At 52.2% G+C, this 27,516-nt stretch overlaps 1 protein-coding gene and 1 non-coding gene across 2 annotated transcripts; both read left to right on the forward strand.

Annotated features, from left to right (window-relative positions):
- Positions 1–25,821, forward strand: Fbf1 (Fas binding factor 1). The gene is made up of 29 exons (XM_032912635.1): positions 1–627; positions 3,625–3,652; positions 4,935–4,976; positions 6,653–6,737; positions 8,322–8,370; positions 9,389–9,439; positions 10,377–10,515; positions 12,297–12,374; positions 13,264–13,380; positions 13,638–13,773; positions 13,907–14,040; positions 14,640–14,739; positions 15,877–16,347; positions 17,305–17,406; positions 17,692–17,786; positions 17,956–18,014; positions 19,147–19,302; positions 19,444–19,544; positions 19,658–19,864; positions 20,457–20,564; positions 20,642–20,781; positions 20,862–20,980; positions 21,900–22,022; positions 22,100–22,285; positions 22,712–22,888; positions 22,963–23,100; positions 23,182–23,299; positions 24,263–24,372; positions 25,603–25,821. The coding sequence occupies exons 1-29, from the start codon at positions 589–591 to the stop codon at positions 25,684–25,686; spliced, it is 3,492 nt and encodes a 1,163-aa protein (XP_032768526.1). The 5' UTR covers positions 1–588; the 3' UTR covers positions 25,687–25,821.
- Positions 4,270–4,393, forward strand: LOC116910688. The gene has a single exon (XR_004389217.1).
- Positions 25,822–27,516: the final 1,695 nt, after the last annotated feature.

The following is a 27,516-nucleotide window of genomic DNA, read 5'->3' on the forward strand; positions in this document are numbered from 1 at the left end:
ACTCCACCTTCTATTTGAGGCCGGAGGCGGCGTGGTGGGAATGTCGCCGGTGCAGAGGTGGTAGGCCTGGCGGATCCGAGCGGACTGAGTGGAGTCGGAACCCGGGGCTCTGGTTGGGCTGGGTTTCCGTCGCTCTGTTTCTGAAAGGACGGCTCTTAACAGGGCCCCAAAGGACTAGGGAGAAGCACGGCTGTGTCTGAGTTCCGATGGGATGGGCGCGCGCGGGATGGAACAGTGAGGGGGCACCATGCCTGGCCTGGCGCGGCACTCCCGGAACCGCTGTGGCTGAGGGGCGGGTTCGCGAATTTTAAAATGCCTTCATGCAGTTGGTTGAATATGTGAAGACGTTATTCTGGGATACTTTGGCCTTTACAAGCCGCCCCTAGGAAATGTCCCTCCGGGTCTGGGAAGCTGCGACGGAATACATAGGATAGCACAAGTTATTTGGTGTGATGTGAGCCAAAACGCGGTTGGACTTGTAGGTCGCTAAAGTTGCCATTGCACAGGAGAAACACAAACATTCCCCTGTGTCCACAACCCCAGTACACTTTGCATTTTAGTAAGAGGCTAGGCACACCAAGAAGACAGATGAGCGCCGCAGCCGCCTTTCTTCCTAGGCATGTGAAGGTGGGTTTGGATGAAGTGAAAGAGGCAAAAAGGAGGTAGGGAATGCTGGGAAAATCTGTTCCCAGTATGAAATGTTTACCATCGGTGAGGGAAGAAACCAGAACTCACTCTCAGGCTTTGTATTGGATACTGCGTACAGAGAGATCCCTGGCAAGGGTTTTGGGCCAGGATGTGTTTTCCCTTTCCATTTGGCTTTTCATCACTTCCAGGGCTACTTTTTCTCATTCTTTTTTTTTTTTTTTTTTTTTTTTTTTTTTCAGAGCTGGGGACCGAACACAGGGCCCTGCTTGCTAGGCAAGCGCTCTACCACTGAGCCAAATCCCCAACCCTCCAGGGCTACTTTTAAAATACTCTCCAAGCCAAGGAAAGGCCAATACCTACTCCCTCCCCCAATCACCGTAGCCCAAGAACCCACTATAGTGGTTAAAGCTGGTCCCTAACTCATAGCAATCCTCTTCAGCCTCCAAGTGCTGGGATTGAGAGTAGGAAGCACTATGCCTAGCTTTTTCTTTTTCCTTTTTCTTTTTCTTCTTCTTCTTCTTCTTCTTTTTTTTTTTTTTTTTTTTTTTTTTTTTTTTTTTTTTGGAGCTGGGGGCCAAACCCAGGGCCTTGCGCTTGCTAGGGAAGCGCTCTACCACTGAACTAAATCCCCAACCCCTTCTTTTTCCTTTTTTAAATTTTATGTGTGTGGGTGTTTTGTCAGTGTGTCTGTACACCACATTCATGAAGTGTTCTGGGCAGTCAAAAAGTGCATCTGTCCCTAATGGGAGTGACAAGAGATTGTAAACCCACGTGGGTGCCAGGAATCCAGTCCAGCTCCTCTGGAGGAGCAACCGGTGCTCATCTCTGTCTTGATTTTGTTTTGTTTTGTTTGACAGGATTTCTCTGTGTAATCCTGGCTTTCCTAGAACTCACTCTGTAGACGAGGCTGGGCCCAAATTTAGAAATCCTCCTGTCTCTACCTCCTGAGCGCCACCACCTCCAGGCCACTTTTTTTTTTTTTTTTTTATTACATACTTCAGGTTGTCTAGAACTTGTGACCTTTCTGCCTCTCAGCCTCCCAAGTTCTAGGGTTGACACCAGGTATGTATTATCATACCCACCTCAGGAATTTTTTTTTTTAACTTCACTTATTTATTTGGGGTAGTGGGGCACACATGCATATGGAGGTAAAAGGAAAACTTCCAGGAGTCAATTTTCTACCTCCCTCCATCTTGTGTGCCCTAGGCTATCCAACTCAGACAAGTTGGGTGGTGCCAAAAGCACCCTTACTCGCTAAATGGCACTCAGTTCATAAATTCTGGGATTATAGAAATAGGTTTGACCAATTCCTGACTGTCCTAGAACTTGCTCCGTAGACCAGGATGGCCTCAAACTCAAGAGATCTGTCTGTACCACCTGAGGGTGGAGATTAAAGGCACCCCTCCCCCACTGGGCTTTGACCTCTTTAAGTGAAGGACCCTTGGAGCTAAGCGCTAGTAAATGCAGCATTTATGTATTCGTGTATTTACTTGTTTGTTTGTTTTTGAGACTTATGGAGCCCAGGCTGGCCTTGAATTTGGTTTGTAGCTGAGGCTAGCCTTGAGCTGCTGAATTTTTTTTTAAAACCTCTTCCCAAATCTGTTATTTCAGGGCTATGCCACCATGTCCAGCTAAACTACATATCCTTGCAAAAAAAAAGGTTTTATTTTTAATTATATGAAAGTATGTGTGCGTGTGGGTGCAGATGCCTTTGGACGCCTGAGGCCTAGAGTTCCGGGAGTCTGTGAGCTATCCAGCCCAAGTGCTGGGAACCCAACTGAGGTCCTCTGCAAAACCAGTTTGCGCTCTTGGCTCCTAAGCTGTCTCTCCAGCTTCAGCTTTTAAGCAGTTCCTTTGATTTTCTCTATTAGGGAAGATGACCTTGCTGGGCAAGAGTGCACATGACTGGACAGTGAGGAGCTGCAGAAAGCCCCAAAGCCAGGATGGTAGGCAGAGTATAGCCCAAGGCTGGGGAAGATAGGCACACCCCACCCCACCCTCAACATCTTGACTGCATAGAATAGAAGTTTTGTGGCAAGGACCAGGAGATGGTTCCATGGAAGGGCAGCATTAGAAAAACTTATGCATTGAACTGGGCCTTAAATTCCAGAACATGGAGGTAGAGGCAGAGGCAGGCGGCTCTCTTATGATTCCAGGCCAGCATACACAGGGAGACCCCTCCCAGCCTCCCCCAGCCTCCACAAAACAAACCTTTGAGCAATGAGCAACGTTCCCTTGAGCCTCTATTTTTGTTGTTTTGGTGAGGCATGGTCTCCCTGTCACTCTGTCTGGCCTGGAATTGCTATGTAGAAGACCAGGCTGGCCTGGCACTCATAGAGATCCACCTGCCTCTGAGTCCTACGTGCTGGTGTTGAAGGTGAGGACCATGGTGGCCTATATCCTGAACCTCCGAGTCCTCTGAATTTCCTGCCAGAAACACGTTTTTCACTAATTTATTCACTTTCTATCCCAATCTCAGGCCCCACTCCTGGTACCCTCCCTCACACAGCTCCTCCTTGTTCTCTGAGAAGGGGGAGGTCCCGACAGGTATTACCCCATTCTGTCACATCAAGCCACTGTAGGACTAGGCCAGAACTCTCCCACTGAGGCCAGAAGGGCAGCTCAGTTAGGGGAACAGGATCCACAGGCGGGCAACAGACTTAGGGACAGCCCCCACCAGTTGTTGGGGGATACTGGAAGTGTCTTTAGACCCTTCAGACACAGAAGAGAACCTTCTGGTTACTGCCTCTGGGAGGGTTTTGCGTGCGGTATCTGTAACTCAGAGGAGAAGTGTTTGTCCACAGCCTGGCTCTGCTCTGAGTAATTTATTCTCAGGAGCTACAGGAAAACAGAACTGACTCCATCTGCAAATGTTCCTTCCTCCGGGGCCTAGAGAAAGGCAAAGCACACTTCTTGCCCAGTTCTATCACATGCTCATGGCTGGATTTTGTTAATGTGATTTTCTCCCCATTTTAGGCACTGAAAGCCAAGAAAGGATTGAAAGGTAAGAGGAATATCCCCTGTAATCCAAGTATTCCTCCTCTTTCTCTTCCTCCTCCTCTTTCTCCTTCCTTCTCCTTTTTCCTTCTTCCTTCCTTTTTCTCTTCTTTTGTCCTAGAACTCACTATGCAAAGCAGACCAGCCTTAAACTCAGAGAGATCTGCCTGTCAATGCCATGTGCTGGATTAAGGCATGTGTCACCTCCACCTGGCTGAGATCCTTTTTTAAAAAAAAAAATAAATAAATAAACAAACAAACAAAACAAAACAAGCTGGTGAGTGAGAAGCAGCAGGTAGAGGTGTCTGATGCCTGAGGCCTGGGAGGAGAGAGCTGACTCCAGGTTAAGGTGTCTCATGTCTGATAACCTGAACCCCTTGGACCTAAGTGGTGGAAGGAAGGAGAGAAGTGACTCCTGCAGATTGTCTTCTGACCTCCACAGGAATGCCATGACACACATTTCTGCTCCAATTTAAAGAAAAAAAAAAAAAAAGGAAGCTGGGTGTGTTGGTCTCCCTGGAGTCCAGCACTCAGGTGGAGGCAGGCTGGTCTCTCAGAGTCAGCACGTCTGCTCTACACAGGTCCAGGACAGCCAGGGCTGTGGAGAGAGACCCTCTCCAAAGAGCTGGAAAAGAAGAAGGCTGAGTCTGATGAAGCAAGACTCTGCCAATACACTCCTCCTAGACAAAGGGGTGGAGAGAGCAGCCCTTACTGAGAAAGCCGCAGGGCTGACTGCTGCCCAGCATTTAAAATCAAGTGAATAAATGAGGTTTTAGAAAAGAGGTTTCTCATTGAGCTCTGAATTCAGGGACGTGCCGTTTGAAGTTAAGGGAGGTCAAGGCAAGTAAAGCTGTCTGGGAGAATCATTTCAAACATGCTTGCCCACTGTGTCTCCGTCAGAGAGTACCTGGAAGGGTGCAGTCTGTCTAGCTCTAGGGTACAGGGGTACGTGAGAGAGCCTGCATGTGCGCAGATGCCGTCTCGGAGAGCCGTGCTGGCCTCTTGGAGGCTGGAAGACTGAGTGCTGGCTTTTGTGTTTTGGGTGAGGTGGGTAAAAGGATATCTCACTGGAAACCATCGTCATTCTTTGGGGAAATTACTTTAAACTAGCCGAGGGGTCAACAAGGCATCATCGATTGCCGCCGTTAGAAATCATCTGTTGGCCAGGGAAGGTCGATGTCAGCTTGAGGTCTGGGATCTGGGAACTCTGGGACACGAGTCTCAGGCCTTCAGGTTTACAAGCACCACTCTCTTGGTTCCTGAAGCCCTGATGGCCCGTTTGTTTTCAGGATCCATTGATGACGTCCTTGGTGACCTCCTGGGAGATGACAGTAAGTGCCCCTTACTTTCTTTCTGGGCAGGAGAGGGAAGGCTGGTAAGAGGTTCAGTCAGTGACGGTGTAAGCCTGACTGGTTGAGTTGCCTTAGGACCCAGGTCGGGGACGGAGAGGACCAGTTCTCACAAATTGCCAGAGTGCTTGCTGGACCATGTGGTGACCCTGTTTTAATTTTCGCAAACTGTTAAATGGTTTCCCATGGCAGCCATTCCACTGTGCCTCCCACAGCGATGCAGGAAGCTCCTGCTCTCTTCCTGCCCACCAGCACTTACTCCTTCTTTGTTTTATTGTTTGATTGATCGATTGATTTGTGGTTTCTTGTTTATTTGTTTGTTGAGCTGGGGTTCAACCCCAGGGCCTGATTTCATGTTAGGTAGCCAGTGTAGCTCTGAGCGGTGTTTGTAGGTAGCCGGTGTAGCTCTGAGCAGCAGTGTTTGGCACCTTGACCCTTTTTTTTTTTCTTCTTTTTTCTTTTTTTTCGGAGCTGGGGACCGAACCCAGGGCCTTGCGCTTGCTAGGCAAGCGCTCTACCACTGAGCTAAATCCCCAACCCCTTGACCCTGTTTTTATTACCTTTCATTTGTGACTCATTACTTTTCAGTGTGGTGCCTGTGCTGGTCTTGAACTCACAGTGGCCTAGGGAGCCACTGAACTTTCCATCCTCCCTCCAGAGCAGCCATGAGCACAGGCCTGTGCCACCAGGTCTGGCTTTTCCCATCATTTTGGTCTTGGCCAGGCTGTGAGTGGCTGGGATTCTGTTCCCACTGCTGTCGAGTGTCTTCCTGTGTGACGCTTATCCCGTGTGACACTTGCTCTTTGTCATCTTTGGAGCCGCGTCTGTTCAGAGGCTTGGCTGGTTTGTGAAGGGGCACACAGTTGTGAGAGCCTTCAGATGGTCTGCCCTTTGGTCTTCTCCAGGTTTTCTGTAGTGCTGGAGTGGAGCTCAAGCCCCAGTGCTCTTTTACTGAGCTACTTCCTCCAGCCTCAGGTTCCTTACATAACGCTCCTTTGAGCAATCCCTTGGGCTTGTTTGTTTGTTTGTTTGTTTTTGGAGGGGTGGTGCACTCTCCTTCCATAGCACACATGTGAAAGTCAGAGACAACTACTGTGTGTGGGGGTCCCAAGAATTGAACACAGCTGATCAGACTTGGTGGAAACCTTTACCTGCCGAGCCATCCTGCTGGCCAATTCATTTCCATTCGAGGCAAGGTCTCACAGGTAGTCTAGGCTGGCCTCAAGCTCCTGGCAGCCCTCCTGCCTTAGACTCTCTTGCATGAGCGGTCATGTCCAGCTAGCTGCTTAGTGTATGTGTCCGTCCATGCCGCTGCACTGAGGGACAGGACTGAGGGGTTCCTGTTTCCAGGGAGAGCTCATGTGCTTGAGCCTGTGGTTAGAACTTTGGGAAAGCCTTTGTGTCTCTGCCCTTTCATGTGGCACAGGGAGGGTGGGTTGACCTGTCCATGGTGTTCCTGGCATCTGGGATTAGCTTCCTACTTGGAATTGTACCTTTTCCACTCACGTTTATAGGGGTGGATTCAGGTTGTGCCTGTCATGCCAACAAGCTGCCTTTCTGTGGCAAGGTGTAGGAGTCGGCTTAGTGGAGGATCCGCCGCCCTGCCTTGTGACTGACAGTGACTGACAGCCTGTCTCTTCTTGTTCCCCTTGCTCCAGCAGTACTGCTTGAGAAGCCTGTTGAGACAGCGTCACATGCCAAAGACACATCGAGTTCACCTCAGTGGCTTTCCTCAAAGGCAAAGTAAGCACTCTTGTCACCCTTCTGTCCAGCTCTCTGTCCCTCAACAGCACTCCATTCTTGCCAGTGGCCACCATTAATGTTGCAAGTGTCAGCGTATCCCCTCATCTCTCATTATCGATGGAATCTGAGAGAGTAAAAGGACCCCAGGCTGGGGATTGAAGGCCTGGGTTCTAGTCTTCCATCTGTCTATTGGGTCATACAGGACCTCTCTAGCCTCAGTTTCCTTATCCCAGAATGAGGGATGGCCTCAGATCCCCACTCTTCAAACTTGTTTGATCTCTTGAGAACGAACACCCCACCTTTCTTTCGTCTTCTTTTCATCTAGGTAGTGTAGGGCTCACCTTTAATCCCAGAAGAGGCAGGTGGATGGATCTCCGAGTTTGAGGCTGGGCTGGTCTACATAGAAGTTCCAGGCCAGCCAGGGCTATAGTGTGACCCTGTCTTGAAAGAAGAGAGAGACCAAAAGTCAATCAATCAATCAATCCTCTCTCTCTTTTAATTTTGTTTGTTTTGCTACTTAGTTTTATAGCTTGTTTTATTTTTGTTTGTTTTAAGACAGGATCGTGCTGTGTAATTATGCCTGGCTTGGTACTAACCATGTTGCCCAGAGTGAACTAGCCTCAAACTTGGAGCAGTCCTTCTGCCTCAGCCTTCCAAATTCTGCGATTATAGTGTACAGTGCCTGGCTTTAACCATAACTACGTAGTGTGTATGAGCTGGTCAGTTTTGGGTGTTTCCCACTCTGGCTCTCCACCTTCCTTTGAGCCATGATCTCCTGCTCTTCTCTCCAGTCAGCTGACCAGGTCAGCAGGGAGCTCCAGGGACCCCCTCTCTGTGTGCCCCTCCTCCATCCAGCACTGGGGTTGCAGCATGCAAGACCACCCAGTTTTTTAAGTGAGTGCTGGTGGTGGGGATGCTTAAGATGTTGATGAGGCACTTCCTGGTGGAGCCATTCCCTTGGCCTCAATGATTATTCATTATATAACAATTTATATTTACAGGACTTCACTGCTTTTAAAAAAGGTAGAAACACAAATTAAGTACAAAAGTTGTACACTATGTGGTCTTTGGATTCGTGTTTTGTTTTTTGAGACAGGGTTTCCTTACGTGACCCTGGCTGCCTGGAACTCACAGAGATCCACCTGCCCTTGCCTCTCAAGTGCTGGGATTAAAGGTGTGCAACACTAAACACAGTGGTCTGAGATTCTATCTCCGTCCTCAGGAAAAATCTCTCCAAATTCACTTTGACTATAAGGTTGAGCTACAACTCTGTGATACAGGGTCCCATGCATTCTAAACTGGCCTGAAATTGGATATGTGCCTGAGCGTGGCCCTAAGTCATCCTGACCCTTCTGCCTCTACTTCCCAAGTGGTGGGATTACAGGTGTGCCCCGTTACCCCAGGCTGGCCTGCCTTCCCTCCCTCCTTCCTTCCTTCGTCTCTCCCTCTTTCTTTTCATTCTTCCTTCCTTTCTTGATGCCAGGATTGAACCCAGGGCCTTGCTTAAGTGCCCACCTCAGTCTTAATTTTCAAAACTCTAGCTGTCTAGACACAGGGCCCGTTACTGACCTCATCTCTTTGCAGGTTCCTCCCAAAAGACAGTGCTGGGGGACTGGCAGCAGCCGATGCTGAGGTGAGCCAGTCCGTTCCTCAGCCCTGACCTCGTACTGACAGAGACCGGCATGGCCCAGAGCTACTCACAGAGGGGTTCAGGAAAGTCAGGGAGTTGGATGATTTCATTTCATTCTGAGGTAGATTCTTCACTGTTGGCCCTAGCCAGCCTGTATGTGAGCCTTCTGCCTCAGCCCCAGACAGGATCAGGGTTTGCAGATGCGCAAGCTCATGCACAGCCTGCACTTTTTCTTTCCCTTCTTGTTTGTTTATTTGGTTTTTCAAAGCAGGATCTTTCTGTGTAGCCCTGGCTGTCCTGGAACTTAATGTGTAGATCAGGCTGGCCTCGAGCTCCGGGATGCACCTGCCTCTGCCTCCCAAGTGCTAAGGTTAAAGGCGTGTGCCACTGCCTGGCTCATCTTGGGTTTTGAGATAGGGTCTCACTGTGTGGCTCTGGCTGGCTTATGCCGTGTGCCACCATGCCCCCAGCTTTGTACTTGATTCTTTTTTTTTTTTTTTTTCGGAGCTGGGGACTGAACCCAGGGCCTTGCGCTTGCTAGGCAAGCGCCCTACCACTGAGCTAAATCCCCAACCCCTTGTACTTGATTCTTAAAGTAGAGCAATGCCCATGGACTGCTGAACGGACCCAACTACATCCATTTCTCACTAGAGAAATGAGCTGGATGGTAGGGCCCTCCCAACTGCAGGGGCTAGGAGTCGCCTCTTCCATGAGAACACCCAAGTCGTGTGGCTGCATGATTAGGAAATGGACGTCCTTCAGCCCTGTGAAGGACATGGCTTCTGCAGCTGGGAAGGGCAGACACTGGGAACACTTTCTAGGTCTTCACAGAGGGGCAGCTTTGATGTCAAAGAGCCGACCCCTGGAGGGTGGGCGTAAGAGACTTTCCTGTTCATGCCCCATCTGTCAAGCTCTCTGCCTGAGCAGAGCAAAAGCAGGGTAACTAGGGCTGGGGACCCCCATGTGGCTCTTGGGTCCTGACTGATATCAGGTCCTGTGTTTTCACCTCCCGTGGACTCAGGTCTCCAGTGACTCGGATGCAGACCCACAGGTCTTCTTGCAGAACATGAAGGTAGTAAATAGCTATGCCTCTTCAAGGCTGGGGTGGGCGTCAGGGGCCAGCAGTCCACACTATGTCTCCTTTATAACTCTTCATATCTGGACCCTGGAAAGTCTATGCCACAGGTCTCTAGTGGGAGCCAAGAGACTTTCCTAGCTGGGTCTCTGACATCTCCTACTACTGCCTGGAGGGGCAGAGCATGATAAAGCCCCTCTAACGTCTGTCCCTTCTCTTTCCTATGTTTCACTCCAAATCCCCTGCCAGGAGGGCTCATCAGACGGGGCTGGAATGAATCTTTATACCAATAAGCACATAAACTCATGTGCCTGGGTAGCCTGCCTGCACCTTAGCCCCTCTGGCCCTCACGTCTCAGTCAGCAGCACTCTTATCCTGTTTCACCATGGTCCCAGCCTTGTGAAGCTCTGTGTCTGTTTTTTTCTTGTCTCCATGTCCCCCAAGGCCAGCAGACCTTGGTGCTGAGCATGACTTGCATGTCCTCACATTGCTCCTTGTGGTGACTTCGTGTCTCATGTAGTCTCATGATCCAGTTCCCATGGCCCACTCTGCTTGCCTTGCCTTTGGCTCCAAGTTCTTTCCTTTCCTACGAGTTTCCTTTCCTCTCTAAGTCATTCAGCTCTGCATTGGCACAGCAAAGCACTGCGTTACACAGCACTGCATTACACAGGACATTTCTGTAGCTCAGGTTGGGAGTGGGACTTGACTTAGCCTCTGGTGAGGGAGGCAAATGGCAGGCAGTGGGGGAGAAAGTACAGGTGCAGCTCTACAGTTCCTTCTAAGCTGCCACCAATGACCAGGGATTTCACAAGGTTCCCACCTCCTAACACCACCGCCTGAAGCCAAGACTTTGCTTAGAGACCTTGGGCGGGGGGGTCCTAGACATCAACCCACAACTTCCAGACATCAGGTTTCGCTCTCCCTGCTGCCCTAGGACCTGGACAGCATGGACGATGATCTCTTTGGTCGGATGAAGTCTCACCCACCCTCTGGCAAAGGAACTGCAAAGGCCTCTGGGAAAGAAGTACCTAGCAAGCCCAAACCTGCTGGCACATTGACAGCTGATGAGAAAGGTACGTGGACGATGGTCTTGTGAATTTTCCATATTGTTTTAGTCAACGTTCTGTTGCTGTGAAGAGACACCAAGGCTACTTTTATAAAAAACAAACATTTCCTTGGGGCTTGCTTACTGTTTCAGAAGTTGCATCCATTATCATCATGGCAGGGAGCATGGAGTGCTGCCCTAGTACTTGAGAACTATATCCTGACCCACAGGCAGAGAGAGGACACTGGGCCTGGTGTGGGCTTTTGAAACCTGAAAGGCCACCCCCCAGTGACACTCCCACAAAGCCACACCTCCTAATGCTTGTAATTATTTCAAATGTATGAGTCTGTGGGATCCATTCTTTTTTTTTTTTTTTTTTTGTTCTTTTTTTTTTGAGCTGGGGACCCGAACCAGGGCCTTGCGCTTCCCTAGGCAAGCGCTCCTAACCACTGAGCTAAATCCCCAACCCCTTGGGAGACTTTTTTTTTTTTTTTGAGTGGGATCCATTCTTACTCAAACCACCACGCATGCCTAGGACGAAGAGATCATGGATCAAATTGTGTGTTTGTGTGGAAAAAGGTCTGTTCCATTCCTTGTCTCAGTCAAGGTTTCTGTTGCTGTGATGAAACACCAACTTGAGGAGGAAAGGGTTTATTCAGCTTACACTTCCACATCACTGTCCATCACTAAAGGAAGTCACAACCGGAACTCAAACAGGGCAGGAACATGGAGGCAGGAGCTGATGCAGAGGCCTTGGAGGACGCTGCTGACTGGCTTGTTCACATGGCTTACTCAGCCTGCTTCTTCTTTTTTTTTTTTTTTTTTTTTAAAGATTTTTTTGTTTTTTGTATTTGAGTACACTGTAGCTGTCTTCAAACACCAGAAGAGGGCATCAGATCTCATTACAGATGGTTGTGAGCCACCATGTGGTTGCTGGGATTTGAACTCAGGACCTCTGGAAGAACAGTCAGTGCTCTTAACTGATGAGCCATCTCTCCAGCCCCCTCAGCCTGCTTCTTATAGAACCCAAGAGCACCAGCCCAGGATGACTCCACCCACAAGGTGTTAGGCCCTTCCCATTGATTAAGAGAATGCCTTACAGCACTGTTTCTCAACCTGTGGGTCACGACCCCCTTGGAGGTCTAGCAGTCTTTTCACGGAGGTTGTATATCAGATAGCCTACATATTAGATATTGGCATTGCAATTCCTAATAGCATCAAAATTACAGTTATAGAGTAGCAATGAAATGTTATGGCGGGGATGGGGGGTCACCACAACATGAGGAACTGTATGAAAGGGTTTCACGCAGCATGAGGGAGGTTGAGAACCACTGCTCTGCAGGTTGCTACAGTGCCATCTCATGGAGGCATTTTCTCAAGCTGTGTCAAGTCGACATATAACTGTTCAATACACCCGAGTCCAACATAGGCAGCTTCTAGAGGACCTTAAAATGGAAAGTTTGGGCTGGAGAGTATGGCTCAGTGACAGAAAAATTACCTGTGCATTGGTGCTCTGGGTTCCACCCCCAGCACTGTAAAAAAGGAGAGAAGTTTGATGGCAGCTTGTGGGTCTCCCAGGCTGTCTCTAGTGAGTCCTGGGGGGGTGTAGAGGGTGCTGCCAACCATGTCTCCCCTCCAGGGCCTCAGAGGAGAATGGCAGTGGGGTGTGGACTCCCCCATGGCTGTGCCAAGACCTCAGCTTGTCAAAAGCAAGTGCCCTCTCTCTTTGTCCTTGGGGCTCCAAAATCAAGCTGTGGAGGAAACCATGGAAACCCCAGCCCCTGACTGCTTTCTCTGTGCTTCCTATAGGGGACGCCATTCCCACTAAGAAGCCACCACCAGCTTCCAGCAGGTTTGGGCTTCAGTACAAGAAGTTTTCCTTTGAAGGTATCAGAGTCCTGTCTCCCCCACCCCCACTTTCTGGACTGCTTGGCTTGAGAGCAGTCTGGGTAAAGATGCTGAAAGCCAAGTGCCTGTGTTAAGTCAAGACAGCTGGTTACAGTTTAGTCCTCAAGAGTTCCCAGAGGGGTTGGGGATTTAGCTCAGCGGTAGAGCACTTGCCAAGCAAGCGAAAGGCCCTGGGTTCGGTCCCCAGCCCCGAAAAAAAAAAAAAAAAAAAAAAAGAGTTCCCAGAGGACCCGAGTGTTCTGTCCACTGGGATATTTGCAGAACTTACTTGCAAAGACTTTGAAGCCAGGCATTTTTTAAAATAAAAGGGGAGAAAGTCCCTTTTCTTCACAAATGGATTCATGTACTTTTTTTTTTTTAAAGGTTTATTTATTTTATGTATATGAGTGCACTGTAGCTGTCTTCAGACACACCAGAAGAGGGCATCAGATCCCATTACAGATGGTTGTGAGCCACCATGTGGTTGCTGGGAATTGAACTCAGGACCTCGGGAAGAGCAGTCAGTGCTCTTAACCACTGAGGCATCTCTCCAGCCCTGAATTCGTGTCTTAAGGACATTTCTAGGGGGGTTAGGGTAGAGCGCTTGCCTAGCAAGCTTGAAAGGCCCTGGGTTCGGTCCCCAGCTCCAAAAAAAAAAAAAGAGGAAAAAAAAAAAGAAAAGAAAAAGGACATTTCTAGGATCCCCAGGATTCACCCAACTCCTACCCCCTTGCTGAAGCCCTTCTGTGTCTACCCTCCCCCACAGACCCCACCCTCTGGATGCCAAGAGCTTGTTATGCATGAGTGATGGCTGCCTCAGCTTCCAGCTTGTGTGTCCCAAGCAGAGCGCCGCAGTCTGATCTCTGTCTTCTTTCTTTCTGGCCATGAGACTTTGAGGACCCGCTGGCAGGGCTTCTCTCTGATGAGGAGGAAGAGACTGCCAAGAAGCCACCTGCGACGGAGAGCAAACTTGCTCCCAAGAGCCCCGGCACAGCCACAGGCCAAGGTAGGGTAGAGGGGCTTATTCCTAGTCCCTGGGGTCTTTTCAGCTTTCTAGTACAGAGCCAGACCTGAGCAGTGCAGGCCTGAGTCTTTCTGTCCAGAACCAAGAAATTATCAGGTGAGGTGAAGGAGCAAGGAGGTAAGTGTGTGAGCCTGTAGCAGTTAGAGTCGAGGTCCCTGGACAAACCAGACAAATGTAGACCATTGCCGCCACCCACCCGATTCAGTCACCCAGCACTGGGCCTTGGTTCTCTTTCCTAGGTCCTTCTGTCCCTCTGACTCCTGGGGATACACCCATCCGGAAGAAAGAACCACTCTTTGATGAAGGGGATGACATCATGACCACCCTGGGCTTTGAAGACAGCCCCAAGGCAGAGAGGAAGAAGGCGGGAGACCAGTAAGGGTCCTTATGACGCGGGAGCCCCTGACCAGGCTAATGCCTAAGGCCCAGAGAAAAGCAAGCTCAAAGGTTGGGGCAGCATGGGAACCCCTTGTCATAACACATTCCTTCCCTACACCCTGTCCCTCAGGGAAGGGCCCCTCCCTGCTCGCTCCAAGCTGGATGAACTGCTGGGTCGGGGCACAGCTGCCAAGCTCCTCCCTCGCCCAGGCACTGGGGAACGCAGAGAGTTCAAGTTAGACAAGAAGTATCAGAAGCCAGAGGGTGAGGCTGCCAAGAGGATGGGAGGGGAGAAGTCTGTATCGGCTCTGAGGTGATTGCTCTCTCTGTCTGGCCCCCTGACCTGTTGGGTTTTGTTGTTGTCTTGTTTTGTTAATAGGGTCTCCCTGGCTAGCCTGAAACTATTTAGACCAGGCTGGCCCTGAACTCACAAGAACCTGTTTGTCTCTGCTTTCCCTAGTGCTAGGATTAAAGGCGTGAGTCACCATTCCCAGTTTTTTCCTTTCTTTGAGACAGAATATGACTCTAGGCCAGCTTTGAATTCATGATAATCTTGTGCCAACCTCCCACATGCTGGGATTGTAGGTGTGAGCCATCAGATCTGGCTCAAACCAGTTTTACCACAGCCTGTATCAAAAGCTTCCCTTCCAAACACTTGTTGCTGACACTCACGGATCTACCCATCAGCTGTCCGGCACCCGGATTTCTGTGCCTGTGTTTGACTTATGACCACCACTTGTTTAGTTGTCTTCCCGGGGCTGCAGGCATTGCTCAGTGGTAGAGCACTTGTCTGCATCTGCCTGGTCCTGTGAAGAGTCTGGCTTTCCTGGTTCTCAGTCATGTTCATGTCCTTTAATTTACAGACAAGGAAGATAGCTGGGATGACGAGATCCTCACCTTTGGGGCTTACCAGCCTACCGTGGCCTCCTCTGAGGGCCGCCAGTCCCGCAGGCAGTCAGTCAGGTAAGACCTACGGGGAAGTCAGCCTGCAGGACGGGATTGTCCCTGTAACCTTCCCCAGCCCTCCTGGCAGTCATGAGTAGACAGGTGCTAGAGAGAGGGAAGCCAGGAGCTCCCATCACCCAGGCAGAGGTGGATGGACCAGCGCCTCACTCCTACCCTAACTCAGAAGCAGAAGGAGGAATGGGCCTACTTCTGCTTGAAGCCCTGAATGCCGTGAAAGGCTGTTACAATCACAGCCACCATTCTGTAGGACTGTGGGCCCTTCTCCTTCCAGGAGCCGTGCCATTGGCCATGTCCTCGTCTGCCACGGAAACAGACCAATGGCTGGATGTGTAATTTCCCCAGAGTATACATCTTTTTTTTTCTTTAATTTATTTATTGTATGTATATGCATACACTGTAGCTGTCTTCAGACACATCAGAAGAGGACATCAGATCCCACTACAGGTAGTTGTGAGTCATTATGTGGGTGCTAGGAATTGAACTCAGGACCTCTGGAAGAGCAATCAGTGCTCTTAGCCGCTGAGCCATCTCTCCAGCCCCAGAGTATACATCTTCGTTTAGAGATGATTTACTTCATCATTTTATGTGTTTCGCCTGCATGTGTGTCTGTGCTATGTACGTCCCTGATGCCTGAGGAGGTCAGAGATGATGTCAGATTCCCTGGAGCTCTGCTTATGTGACACTGCCCGTGTTTTGAGACAGGCTGGCCTCTAACTTGCTATGTAGTCAAAGACGACCTTAAATGTATCGTCCTCCTGGCTCTACCCTGGGCAGAATGCTGGAGTAGCAGGCATGCAGCTCCATGCCTGGTTGGCTGTAGTGCTGGGGATGGAGCCCGAGCTTAGGATATGCCAGACAGGCAGTCTGCCTGCTGAGACGTGCGCCACTGCTGTGGGAGTTTCATTGCTGTTATTCCAGTATTGTCACACGGGTCTTTGTAGCACAGGCTAACCTTGAACTCACAGCAGTGCTGCCTCAGGTCCTGGGTGCTGGGATTGCAGGTGTGAGCTCCCGTACCCAGTTTGCTATGGGCCAGATATGAGCTCCCTTAGCAGCAGAGGGTAAGGCTGACCTGACAGAGGGTGAATGGGGCGGATTTCCTCCCTGTCCAACAGCCTCCTCTTTGTCTTGAAGCAGGTTCTTGGGAGAAGGTGGCCCAGACCTTAAGGGAGAAACCCTAAGCTTCAAACAGAGCCCTCCACCAGCTTCCAGTCCCATCCACCCCAGGAAAGGAGGAGCCGACTGGTTAGGTCTTAAGGACGATGACCTGGACCTGCTGTCTCCCTCTCCTGTTCAAAAGGCCCAACAGGAAGACTCAGCCGTGACACCCTCTCTCCTACCTCCAACAAACCAGCCCTCAGCCCCAGAGCCACACTCTGTCCCAACTGGACTTCCCTCAGCAGCAAAGCCACCAGCCAAGGGTGCAAGGCCCTCTGTCAAAGCCAGCCAGGTCTCCTCACCGAAAGCCTCTGAGGAGAAAGAGGATGACTGGTTGAGCCATGTCATATCTCAGAAGAAATCCCAAAATCTAGCCAGAGAAGAGCGTACTGGGCCCTCCAAGGATCTGAACTCCCCAGGGTCACGGAGTCGGATCCCTGCTAGCAGGTATGAGCATGGCTACTTCGGTTAGTAGAAAGGACTGGCAGGGTCTGAGGGGCCGCCCTTACCCACCGTGCCCGCTCCCTCCGTTCTCTGATGGAGAATCTGCTCAGCGCACTGGGACAGCTCAGCTCTGCCTCTCCTCTTCCGGGCGTAAAAGAAAGAGTTGTCCGGGTGTGGACAGTCGTGACTGCTGTGGGGACAGGTGCTGACTGGATTGGGCAAGAGAGAACAAAGGGAGCTTTGAGGTGGCAGATCCACTGTCCCTTCCTCTGAGCAGGGGCCCTGTCCACAGCACCGTTCAAAGTGGCAAAGAGACCCACTGTGCCAAGTGTTGGTTTTTCTGTTGGCTTGGGTAAAAGTGGCCAGCGCATGTGTGAGTGGAGTGTCCTGTGTCCTCCAGGTAGTGTTTGAATAAACACAGATGCTGAGGGCAGCTCCTGGGAACCACAAGATGGCAGTGAGTGAGGGTGGGTGGGAAGTGACCTTTATAGGCAGGAAGGCAGGGGGCTGACAAGGCCAAGTCCAGAGGGAGCAGAGACAGCCTTGTAGCCAGCACACGTGCAGGAGACGGTGTGACGTGTAAGGCCCTAGTTTTGGGAGGGCAGCTTTGACTCTGCCTTGAGAGCCAAGACTGAAGAGGAGATGGTAGGAGGGAATGGCCCATGGGGCTCTGGAGAAGCTGTGAGCAGCAGGAGAGTCGAAGGCGGAGCACTTGAGCCTGACTGCACTGTGTGACATGCTCGAGCCTGACTGCACTGTGTGACGCACCCATTGTTGCTGTGGTACTGAACCATGATGGATGCTGAGGTAGAAGGGCAGCAGCCCATCCTGGAGAGAATTCCATAAAATGGGTGGGGACAGAGGCACAGGAAGAGGACAACCTTTAAGCTTTATGCTGGGAGCGTGTCTGGGGCTGTCTTCCTGTGGCTCACACGAGCCCTTTCCATGGACTTTCCTCAGCCTTCCTATCGCTAGCACTCAGGTCCTTGAGCAGGCCCCTGCTGGAGAAGCCTCGAGACCAACCACACAAGGAATTGCAGCTGTCAGGCCTGCTGTCACAGGGTATGTCCAAAGATAGGGCCGAGGGGGAGAGAAGAGGTGGGGTCAGCCCAGGCTCCTTCCCTGGAGACAGCTGTGCTGAGAGCCAAGGTGGCTTATTGGCTCTGACGTATCCAGCATCTGTGCCTGGTCACCTGATGACAGTGCTGTCTGAGGGGACATATCATGTTCTTTACCAAACCACCAGTGCTAGACGGTCCCCTGGTTTCCATGTGTTCCTTTGCTTCACTTCCCTGCCTCTGTCTTACACAGAAGCTACTCAACACACCCTCATCTTTATATCCCCAGGGCCCCCGTGAGTTGGAGCCAAGCTACTACTGTTGTCCCTGTAGATGACCCCAAGAGAGGAACGGCCTCTGCCTCTGGGGACTTCTCTAGCAGAGGTTTGTTTCCACCTTTGCTTGGGCCAGCCCTGGGTGATGAGGGTGCCGTGAGCTCCTTTGGGGACTCTGGACGATGAGTGACAAAGGACTCTCCCTAGACCCTCTCTGGCGCCGAGCAAGCTCTGCAGGCCTCTGAGCCTCCTGCTCTTTTCTCTGTTGTGACTTTCAGAGCCTGCAGTTTACATCCCGCATTCCCAGGAACCTACCGGGCTCTCTGTGCCTATCCAGGTAGGTAGGGAAGGTGGACAAACAGGTATAGGTCGTGGGCCTAGAGAAAAATTCTCCCCTGCTCAGAGGCAACCAAGGACCTGGAGTTGATACTCTGCTAGAACATACATCTATATCCGGTAGGACATTGTCCCCCATCAGCACCTTCCTGAACTTTTAGCCTCTCTGCTCCCGAGTGAGTTGGTGTAGCTCAGCGTCGGTGGGGAACTGACAGCAGCTGTGCTGGAGGAGCTTGGAATGTTGCAGTGAGGAAGCATCCGTGCAGCCTGGCCTAGCATGGGCAAGACCCAGGGTTCAGTCCCCAGCGAGAGAGAGAGAGAGAGAGAGAGAGAGAGAGAGAGAGAGAGAGAGAGAGAGAGAGAGAGAGAATGATGAATGATGAATGAATGAATGAATGAATGAATGAATGTGTGTGTCTGGCATAGGCTTTTGAAATTTCAAAGCCAACCTCTGATTCCGTATGTCCTCCAAGGCCACACCGATTCCAACGAGGCTACACCTCCTAATCCTTCCCAAGCAGTTCCACTAACCAGGGACCGAGTATATAAAATATGAGCCTTTGAGGGCCACTCTCATTCACGAACCACCATGGCCATTGCACACCCCTGGAATCCTAGTCCAGAAGACTGATGCAGGAGAACCAAGTTTGGTGCCAGCCTGGGCTATAGTTTCATGCCAGGCCAGCCCTCACTACAGAGTGAGAGAGGGGAGAGGTGGGGAGAGAGGGAGAAAAGAAAGAAAAGCATAGAAGCCCTGATTTCCACATCTCTGCATCTTCCCCCAGGCCCAGCAGGTGTGACAGCTAGGAATGTATCCCAGGAAACAATGGGCGAAGGGAACCGACTGTCAACATAGGCCTCTAAGCCCAACCTAATGGACTAGGGTTGGAAGCTTTGTCATAATGGAGGCTACAGACCTCTCCTCACTGAGGAGGGTGTTCTTGGGGAAGGAGGGTGCCCAGTTTCCTGACTGGAATAAAAGGGAGAGCGCTACAAGGCAGAGGGCACGCCCAGGTCCTACCCTGCAAGAGCCACCTATAACAGATGGCCAGAAGCAGAGAACTTGAAGGTGGAGAGGCTCAGCAGGAGGCCTGTCAGCCCCAACTTAGAACAGCTCTTGTCCTCCCCCACAGACCCTCCTCCCAGAGTCCATGATGCAGAGTCTGCTGCCAGGCTCGGGATTCCAGAAGCAGCTCCTGGCAGCCCAAGGGCAGCTTCAGAGCAGCACTGCCCAGCTTCAGGTTGAGCTGCTGCAGAGCCAGACCAAGCTGTCAGAGCTGGAGGCCCAGGTGAGATCTGCAGGGCAGCGAGGACCACTCACTTCCTCGTGGGAAGTGGTTGGAAGCAGCACCAGGAGGGAGGAAGGGAGGACTGGATGCACAAGCGCAGAGTCTGGTTGCTGAAGAACCCATGGATTCGTCCACGCCTAGGTGCGGAAGTTGGAGCTGGAGCGTAGCCAACACAGGATGCTGCTGGAGAGTTTGCAGCAGCGGCACCAGGCAGACCTGGAGCTCATTGAGGACGCGCACAGGTACCCATTGGCTCCAGCCTCGGGGGCTGCCTGAGCTCAGGTTCCCATCTTCCTGGACCCAGGACCTGCCATTGCGCTCAGCATGGCCCTCTAGGTGGGTGTTCTGTTGACAGAAGCCATGTCAAGGTGCTAGAAACATCCTACCAGCAGCGGGAGGAGCAGCTCCGCAGAGAGAAGGAGGTGCTGTCCGCTCAGCATGCATCCTACTGCCAAGAAGCTGAGCGGGCCAGGACTGAACTCGTAGCCCAGCACCAGCGGCAGATGGCCATGGCTGAGCAGGAGAAGGACCAGGAGGTTGCACGGCTTCGGGAGCTTCAGCAGTAAGGGCATGAGGCAGGGGAGTGGAGTCAGGATTGGTTTTGCAAGGACTGGCCAGAGGACAGGACAGGGGACTGAGGAGTAGGCGTGTGAGGATTGGCTGGCCGACAACAGTGCCCATGAGACCGCAGGGTGGCTTTGCAGCTTGTGCACAGACTCTTCTTCCCCTTCAGCCCATTGAGATGAAGCCTCAAGGCAGAGCGCAGCATCCATTGCCCCCTGTGGACAGGGTTCTGCCCACTCTTCCGGGATGGGAGGGTCTGGGACGTCATGCATTGAGCTTTTCTGAATGAGAAGGAAACTGACACCTAAGGGCTCCGGAGAACAGAGCAGCTCATGGGCTAGCACAGTGTTAGGGACAGCGTCCTCCTGCGCTGTAAAAGGTGACTTTTGCTGAGCAGTAGGTTTCCTGTGGCATGGGAGCAGCAATAGATGAGAGAGACGAGCCAGGGAAACTGAGGCATGAGGCTATACCTGAAGGAAGAGGAAGAGACAGTGCTCAGAGGTGTGTTCTTTCTTGCTCTCTGGTGTCATCTGTCGGGTGGTCCCTCACAGTGACCCTTGGCCTTCCTTGCCTCTGCACCATTTCCTCAGGGCATCCATCCTGGAGATGCGCAAGGACCACGAGCACCAGCTACAGCGGCTGAAAATGCTGAAGGACCAAGAGATTGATGCTGTCACCAGTGCTACCTCCCATACTCGGTATGTGTGCTGCCGGGTGCTGCCACCCGAGGGCATCCTGGCTGTCCCCTGGATGAGATGCCCTGATGATCCTTCAGGTCCCTGAACGGCATCATCGAGCAGATGGAGAAGTTTTCCAGCAGCTTGAACACGCTGTCCTCCCGTGTGGAGGCCTCCCACGTCACCACCTCACAGGAACGAGAGTTGGGGATTCGGCAGCAAGATGAGCAGTTGCGAGGTAGCCCCTTCTCTGTAAGTGGGGCCCCCATGTCGGGACAGAGGCAGGCAGTGACCTCCCCATGTATTTATTGCCTCCAGCTCTGCAGGAGAGGCTGGGCCGGCAGCAACGAGACATGGAGGAAGAGCGGAGCAGGCTACAGGAGGTCATCGGGAAGATGGAAGTCCGCCTGAGTGAGCAGAGCCGGCTCCTGGAACAGGTGAGTCTGTCCTGATGTACAGGTGTCTGTCCTTGAGGGCCTGGGACTCAGCCACTCTGCACTTGATCCTAGCCAATAGCCATGCACACCGTGACCGAGGCCTTCCTGTCTCTTCCTGATTCTCTGTTCAACCCTGGGTTGGGCCACTTGACACCAGGCGTCAGCTAACGGCCCCGAAGCCATCCTACTGACCCCCACCATCACTGCACTGGCCCCTCCCTCAGACCTGTCAGTCACATCAGCTGATACCTGTGCTCTGGGACAGACACACTTGCTTACTAAATGTCACTTAGCCCCTCATGTGCAAGCATGTCTGAACTCCCCACATGTCACTCAGACGTGCATTGTCAGCCTTCTTTGGTTTGTTTTTATATGTAGGGGTTGCTTTGTCTTCAGCAGCCAGAAAAGGGCGTCATGTCCTCTGCAGCTGGAGTACAGACAGCTGTGAGTCACTCTCTGGGGTACTGGTACTGAACCCCAGTCTCCTGAAGAGTCAGTGCTTTAACTGCTGAGCCACGACTCCAGCCCTAAGGCTTAGTGGTTAAGGAAAGCTAAACTTTCTGAACTTCCGCTGTCATGCTTATGGAAACTGGGTTTTTAGCACTTGAGGCTGCTAGGTGATGGGCCCAATCTGGAGGTTCAGGGCAGGGCACTCCTGAACTTTCTGTGAGGTGCACTTTGACCTGGGTACTGGAGCCTCCTAATTCAGAATTGCAGGAGCTGGACCTGGACAGTTCTCCCCAAGCGCCTGTCACCCCCCAAGTGCCTGTCTCTCCCCAAGCACCTGTCACTTCACATTGTTTTGAAAATGAGGAGTTTATGGCAGCATGAGAGAAGCCAGATTTGCATAGCTCCTCTGGAACAGCCTGGCCTGCTCCCAGAGTGGAGTCAGGCCTCAGCCCTGCCCTGGGCCTTGTAGGAACGCTGGCGGGTGGCTGCTGAGAAGTCCAAGGCAGAGTCAGCCCAACGCACTCTGGAGGAGCAGAGGAAGATCATGGTCCAGCAGGTTGCCATGGAGAGGGAGGAGCTGGAGAGAGCCAAGGTGAGTGCAGAGCCACACCCAGGTGCTGAGCCCAGCGCTCCTGCCCGACACTCACTGGGCCCTCACTACCCCCACAGAGCGCCTTGCTGGAGGAGCAGAAGTCAGTCATGAATAAGTGTGGGGAGGAGCGGCGGCGCCTGGCAGCAGAGTGGGCTGAGTTTTTCACACAGCAGAAGCTGAGTAAGGAGCGGGCAGAGCGTGAGGCTGAGAGGGCGATGCACGCAGACACCCAGCGAGAGAGCACCATCATCAGCCTGACCAAGGTAGGCCCAGAGCCTCCAGGACCAAGCATGGCCAGGGGGCCCTGAACCCCCTCCTGCCTGGGTACAAAAGGTCCCAGGCCAGGCACTAAGAACACAGCTAAGACATAGCAAAGTACAGAAATTGAACAGTGGTGAGCAGTGCAGGGAACTTGCCTTTTCTGAGGCACTGTATGCACGTTTCTCTTACTTGCTAGCTGGTTCCTTTGACTCAGGTATTTAAGTAAGGAAACTGATATTCGGAGAAACTGGACATGACAATCTGTGTGGCTTATGCAGGAACCTCCAAGCTTGGCCCCAGGCCTCTCTGGTCCATGTCAGAAGCCCCTTGCTCTACTGTCCACTTCCAGAGGCGGGGACCCCCAGTGGCTGCATGGACTTGGTGTCGCTCTGGATCAGTGACTACAGCAATGTCTCTGAATTCTGCAGGAGCAGGCAGAGCTGACAGTTAGGGCCTGTGAGCTCCGGGCCAAGGAGGAGAAGCTGATTGCTGAGAGGGAGTCTTTGGAGAGAGAGCGCCAAGAGCTCCGACTAGAGAAGGACAGGTTGCACAAAGCCAGCCTGCGCCTCCAGGCCCGTGCCCAGGAGGTGGAACACATGAGTAAGGTGTGCCTTGGCAGGGCTGTGGTACAAGCCACCATTTGATTCCAGCCGGCCCTGACCCCGTGGCCTCCCTGCAGGTAGCCTCCAAGAAGTATGAGGAGGGTGAGCAGGCCTTGCAGGAGGCCCGGCAGATGCAGACTGAGCAGCAGGGCCGGCTGCAGGTGGTCCAGCGGCAGCAGGAGTGGCTGCGGCAGCAGGAGCAGCGTGTGCATCAGGCAAGGTTCCAGTCCCCCTCTTGTCCCTCAGGCCCACCTTTGTTTCTGCCCACTGAGTCTCTCTCCTTGGTGCTGGCACAGGAGCACCTGAGCCTGGCCCAGCAGCGGCTGCAGCTGGACCGCGTGCGGCAGGAAGCGCCTTCCAGCCTTCCAGGGCTGCCCCCCAGAGCCCAGGGCCCAGCAGCCTCCAGCCTGGACGGTAAGTGACTCCTGAGGATGGACACAGCCTGAGAGAAAGTGACGGGGGCTACTGGAAGCTACTCAGTTTAGGGGCTGCCAGAAGCCACTGTTTTGGGGTTTTGTTTGAAAATATCATCTTGCTTTTCAAACTCGGATCCTCCTGCCTCAGCATCCTGCATGCTAGGTTACATGTGTGTCAGCTGTTGAGCCCTCTCTCACCCCACCTTCCTTTCTGAGGGGAGTATTTTTGTTTGTTTGGAGACAGGGGCTCACTATGCAACCCGGGTGGACTGGAACTCTCTGTGTAGACCAGGTCGGCCTTGAAGTCAGAGATTCTCCTGCCTCAGCCTCTGCCTGAGTGCAGGGACTAATGAGCCAGCATTTCTTTCCGTTGTAATTGTTTTTGTTTCTCTGCAGTCTCACCTTAAACCAGGCAGGCCTTGAACTCAGAGTTTTCCTGCTGCCTCTGCCACCCTGTGCTGGGATTACAGGTGCTCAGCCACCGCAGGCTCCCATGCCTTCTCTCCCTTTTCTACTGTGTGTGTGTATACATTACTGAGTGTGCTGATCTAGCACAGTCTGTCTTGTCCTTTGAAAAAATGCTGGGCTAGAGAGATGGCTCAGTGGTTAAGAGCACTGACTGCTCTTCCAGAGGTCCTGAGTTCAATTCCCAGCAACCACATGGTGCCTCCCACAACCATCCAAAAAAAAAAAAAAAAAAAAAAAAAAAAAAAGAAAAAAAAGAAAAAATGCTGCGTGGGGTTCTGTGCCTGCCACCCACAGAGGCCAGATCCCCTGGACCTGCAGTTACAGGATGCTGTATTCTTCCACGTATGTGCAGGGAATTTTGGAACCTGGGTTCTCTGGAAGAGTCCCCAGGGCATTGGCCTGGTTCTTCTCGTGGGCAGTGTGGGTGCAGCTCCTACAGACAAAAACCAGGCCCCTCAGTTCCCCTGACATTGCCTCCTGCCTTTCTCCCCAGCTGTCCAGGCCCCTGCTTCCACCGCTCCTCAGCGTAGCCAGACGGCTGCCGTGCAGATGCCCACACACCTTCTTGCCAAGCTGCTGCTGCTGAAGCACACAGCAGAGGAGGTGAGTCCCATGGGGCCGCCACGCCTCAACTTACATTCACAACAAGCGGCTGCCTCCATGGCTCATAAGGGGAGACTAAAGCAGACGCTAGGACTGGGGTTGGTAAGTGGTAGAATGGGTCTAGCTTGCACAGGGCCTGGATTCAGTCCCCAGTGTTACTCCCTGTCGAAAATTGACTTTGAATCCCGCCGTAGAGGCACCTGCCATGGAGGCACCCGCCTTTAATCCCAGCGCGCGAGGCCAGTTTGGTCTACAGAGTGAGTGCCTTGTCAGCCAGGGCTGTTACACAGAGAAACCCTGTCTCAAAAAAACCAACAGCAACAACAACAAAGAGGCTTTTAAGATTTATTTATTTCGTGTATGTGAGTCCACTGTAACTGTCCTCAGACACACCAGAAGAGGGCATCGGATCCCATTACAGATGGTTGTGAGCCACCATGTGGTTGCTGGGAATTGAACTCAGGACCTCTGGAAGAGCAGTCAGTGCTCTTAACCACTGAGCCATCTCTCTAGCCCAGCTTTGAAATTTGAATTAAAAAAAAAAAACAACAACAACAACAAAAAACGCTAAGCAGACGCCTTTAATCCCAGCACTTGGAGGCAGAGACAAGTGGCTGTCTGACTTCCAGGCCAGTTCCTGGTCTACATAGCAAGTTCTAGGCCAGCTGGGGCTGCAGAGTGAAACCTGCCAGCTAAAAACTAAAGCAGGGGAGGCAGCTTGTCCAAGGCTGCAGTCCCCCTGGAGCTGCAAATGACCTGTGACACCAGTGAGGAGCATGTCCCACATGCTGGGCCCAACACTGAAGATTCCATACATTATAAACAGCCTCCTCACAGCCCTGCATGAGGGCAGCTGTGCCTGATCGACTGCCACAGAGCTAGACCCTTAGCGGCCTCTCTTCCCTTTCGCTTTGGTTTGCTTATTTGGTTGAGATGGGAGTTTCACTCTGTAGCCCAGGCCAGCCTCTGAATCCTCCCTCCAAGCTCTGGGGTTACAGGCGTGCACACAAAGACACAGGCCCAGAGACATGAGGCCATTGCTGATAAACTCCAAGGTTCTCAAGTTCTTGCGGGGCCTGAGACCACGGCCTGTCTCACTCCATGCCTCGGCTTCCCCACACCCCGCCTGCTTCCCAGTGGAGGGGACTCGTAAGTGCAGGCTGGCTCCTCCAGTGTCAGGAGTCCCGTCGGTGCACAAGAGTGTGAGCACTCGCTGAATCTGCCTCACAGGACCATGACTTCTTGGAGAATGAACAGTTCTTCCTGGAGACTCTGAAGAAAGCGCCTTACAATATGGCTTACCACTCTGCCTGAAAATGCCCACTGCCTCCTCGGCGAGCATCTGGCCCTGCAGCTCTCTCCCACGGCTGACCAGCTCCCATGTCCATGAAAGGCTCCTCAGAACGGTCTGCACTACCCAGGGCCTGATTACAAGTTCTTGTATGGACAGGGCTCCGTGTGTTCTTCCCAGGCCTCTGGGACAGTGAGGCCATCTTACTTTACTGCCCATCGCCCGCTCTTGTCTCATAGTAAGACCCCAGCTCGTACCTGCTTCCACCACAGCCACTGGGGGTCCCTTATGTCTGGGCTACTTTTGAGGCAGGGACTCACTCCAGGGCAGTAGGGTCGTACACCATGAACAGCCTTTACTTTCCCGGAGAGGTCCTTCAAATGGGAAGAGGGAGAAGGGCCGTCTAGCTGAGTGAGTGGGAGGCCTGGCCGGGGGCAAGGATGGCTGCTGGGGCTCACTGTGCCTCAGTGTTTCCGAGCTTCACCTCCGGCAGCTCACACACAGTCCCATTACTGCCCAGTGACCAGCTAATTCAGCAGCACTGGTTTCTTCTGCCCTGTCCAGGTCCCCACCAGAGTGGGGTGGGGAGCTGTAAGGAGTAGAGGTGGGGTGGGGAGAAGCAGAGGAGGAAGGGAGATTGTGAGAGCTAGAGACTCTGCCTGAAGACTGGGAAGGAGCACTGGGGCCGGCTGCCAGTATCTAGCCAAGAGCCTCTAGTAGGACATCAGGAGGGACAGCAGAGGAGAAATGATCCAGCCGACCTAGGACTCAGAGAATCTGCAGTTGCTGCCCAGCAGCTTCCATTCAGAGAACTTCCTCCCTTCCCACCTAAGAGGGCTTGTACACAGGAGCAGGTGGGAGGAGGAGGAGGAGCACCAGAGGCTGTGGCCCAGCTGCTCTCTTCAGACCCTCTCCTGGAGGGACCTGCAACCTTGATATCTGCCCCATTAAACTGCTCTAGTCCTTTGAGTTGTTTGGTTTCGCATTGTTGGAGCTGTACACTCTGGAAGTAAATGCTTTTCCCCTGAGTTGCCCCTGCATCTCATCTGCTACGTTCCTAGTGTCTTGATTCTTAGAATTTGCCAGTGTCCCCTTAGTTATTAGAAAACTCACCTGACCCAGTGTGGTGGCTCTCACTTGTTCTCTACACTCAGGAGTCTGAGGGAATGAGATTGCCCGAGTTCAAGACAAGCTACAGGAAAGTTTAAGCCATCAACCTGGATTACAGAATGAGAGGCTGTGCTCATCTTTAACCCCAGTATTCGGGAAGTAGAGGCAGGTGGATCTCTGAGGGTGTTTGTTTGTTTGTTTGTTTGTCTTCAGACACACCAGAAGAGGGCATCGGATCCCATTACAGATGGTTGTGAGCCACCATGTGGTTGCTGGGATTTGAACTCAGGACCTCTGGAAGAGCAATCAGTGCTCTTAACCACTGAGCCATCTCACCAGCCCGGATCTCTGAGTTTGAGGCCAGCCTGGTCAACACAGTGAATTCTAGGACAGCCAGAGCTATGTAGAGAGAGCTTGCTTGCCTCAAAAGAAAAAGAAAAAGCAGAATACAGTGTTTGCTTCCTGCTCCTGTTATTTGCTGGAAAACAAACTCCACAGAACAGGCAGGCGCCTCTGGAGAAAGCTGACCTACGGAGGCAGCCAGGCCACGGCTTCTCTAGCACCTCAGGACACTGGAGTGTGTAATTCGCCATCCCTGCCTGGGGGTGAAAAAGCACCTTCAGGGATTGCAAACCCTGCATGAAGTGATACATAGTAGTGTGACAAAGTGATACATAGCAGGGCTGGGGTTTGAGGTATTCCCAGGCCAAGCCACAAGCTGTCAACCACATCTGGATGCCACA

This window comes from Rattus rattus, chromosome 9, assembly GCF_011064425.1.
Source record: "Rattus rattus isolate New Zealand chromosome 9, Rrattus_CSIRO_v1, whole genome shotgun sequence".
Taxonomy (NCBI): Eukaryota; Metazoa; Chordata; class Mammalia; order Rodentia; family Muridae; genus Rattus; species Rattus rattus.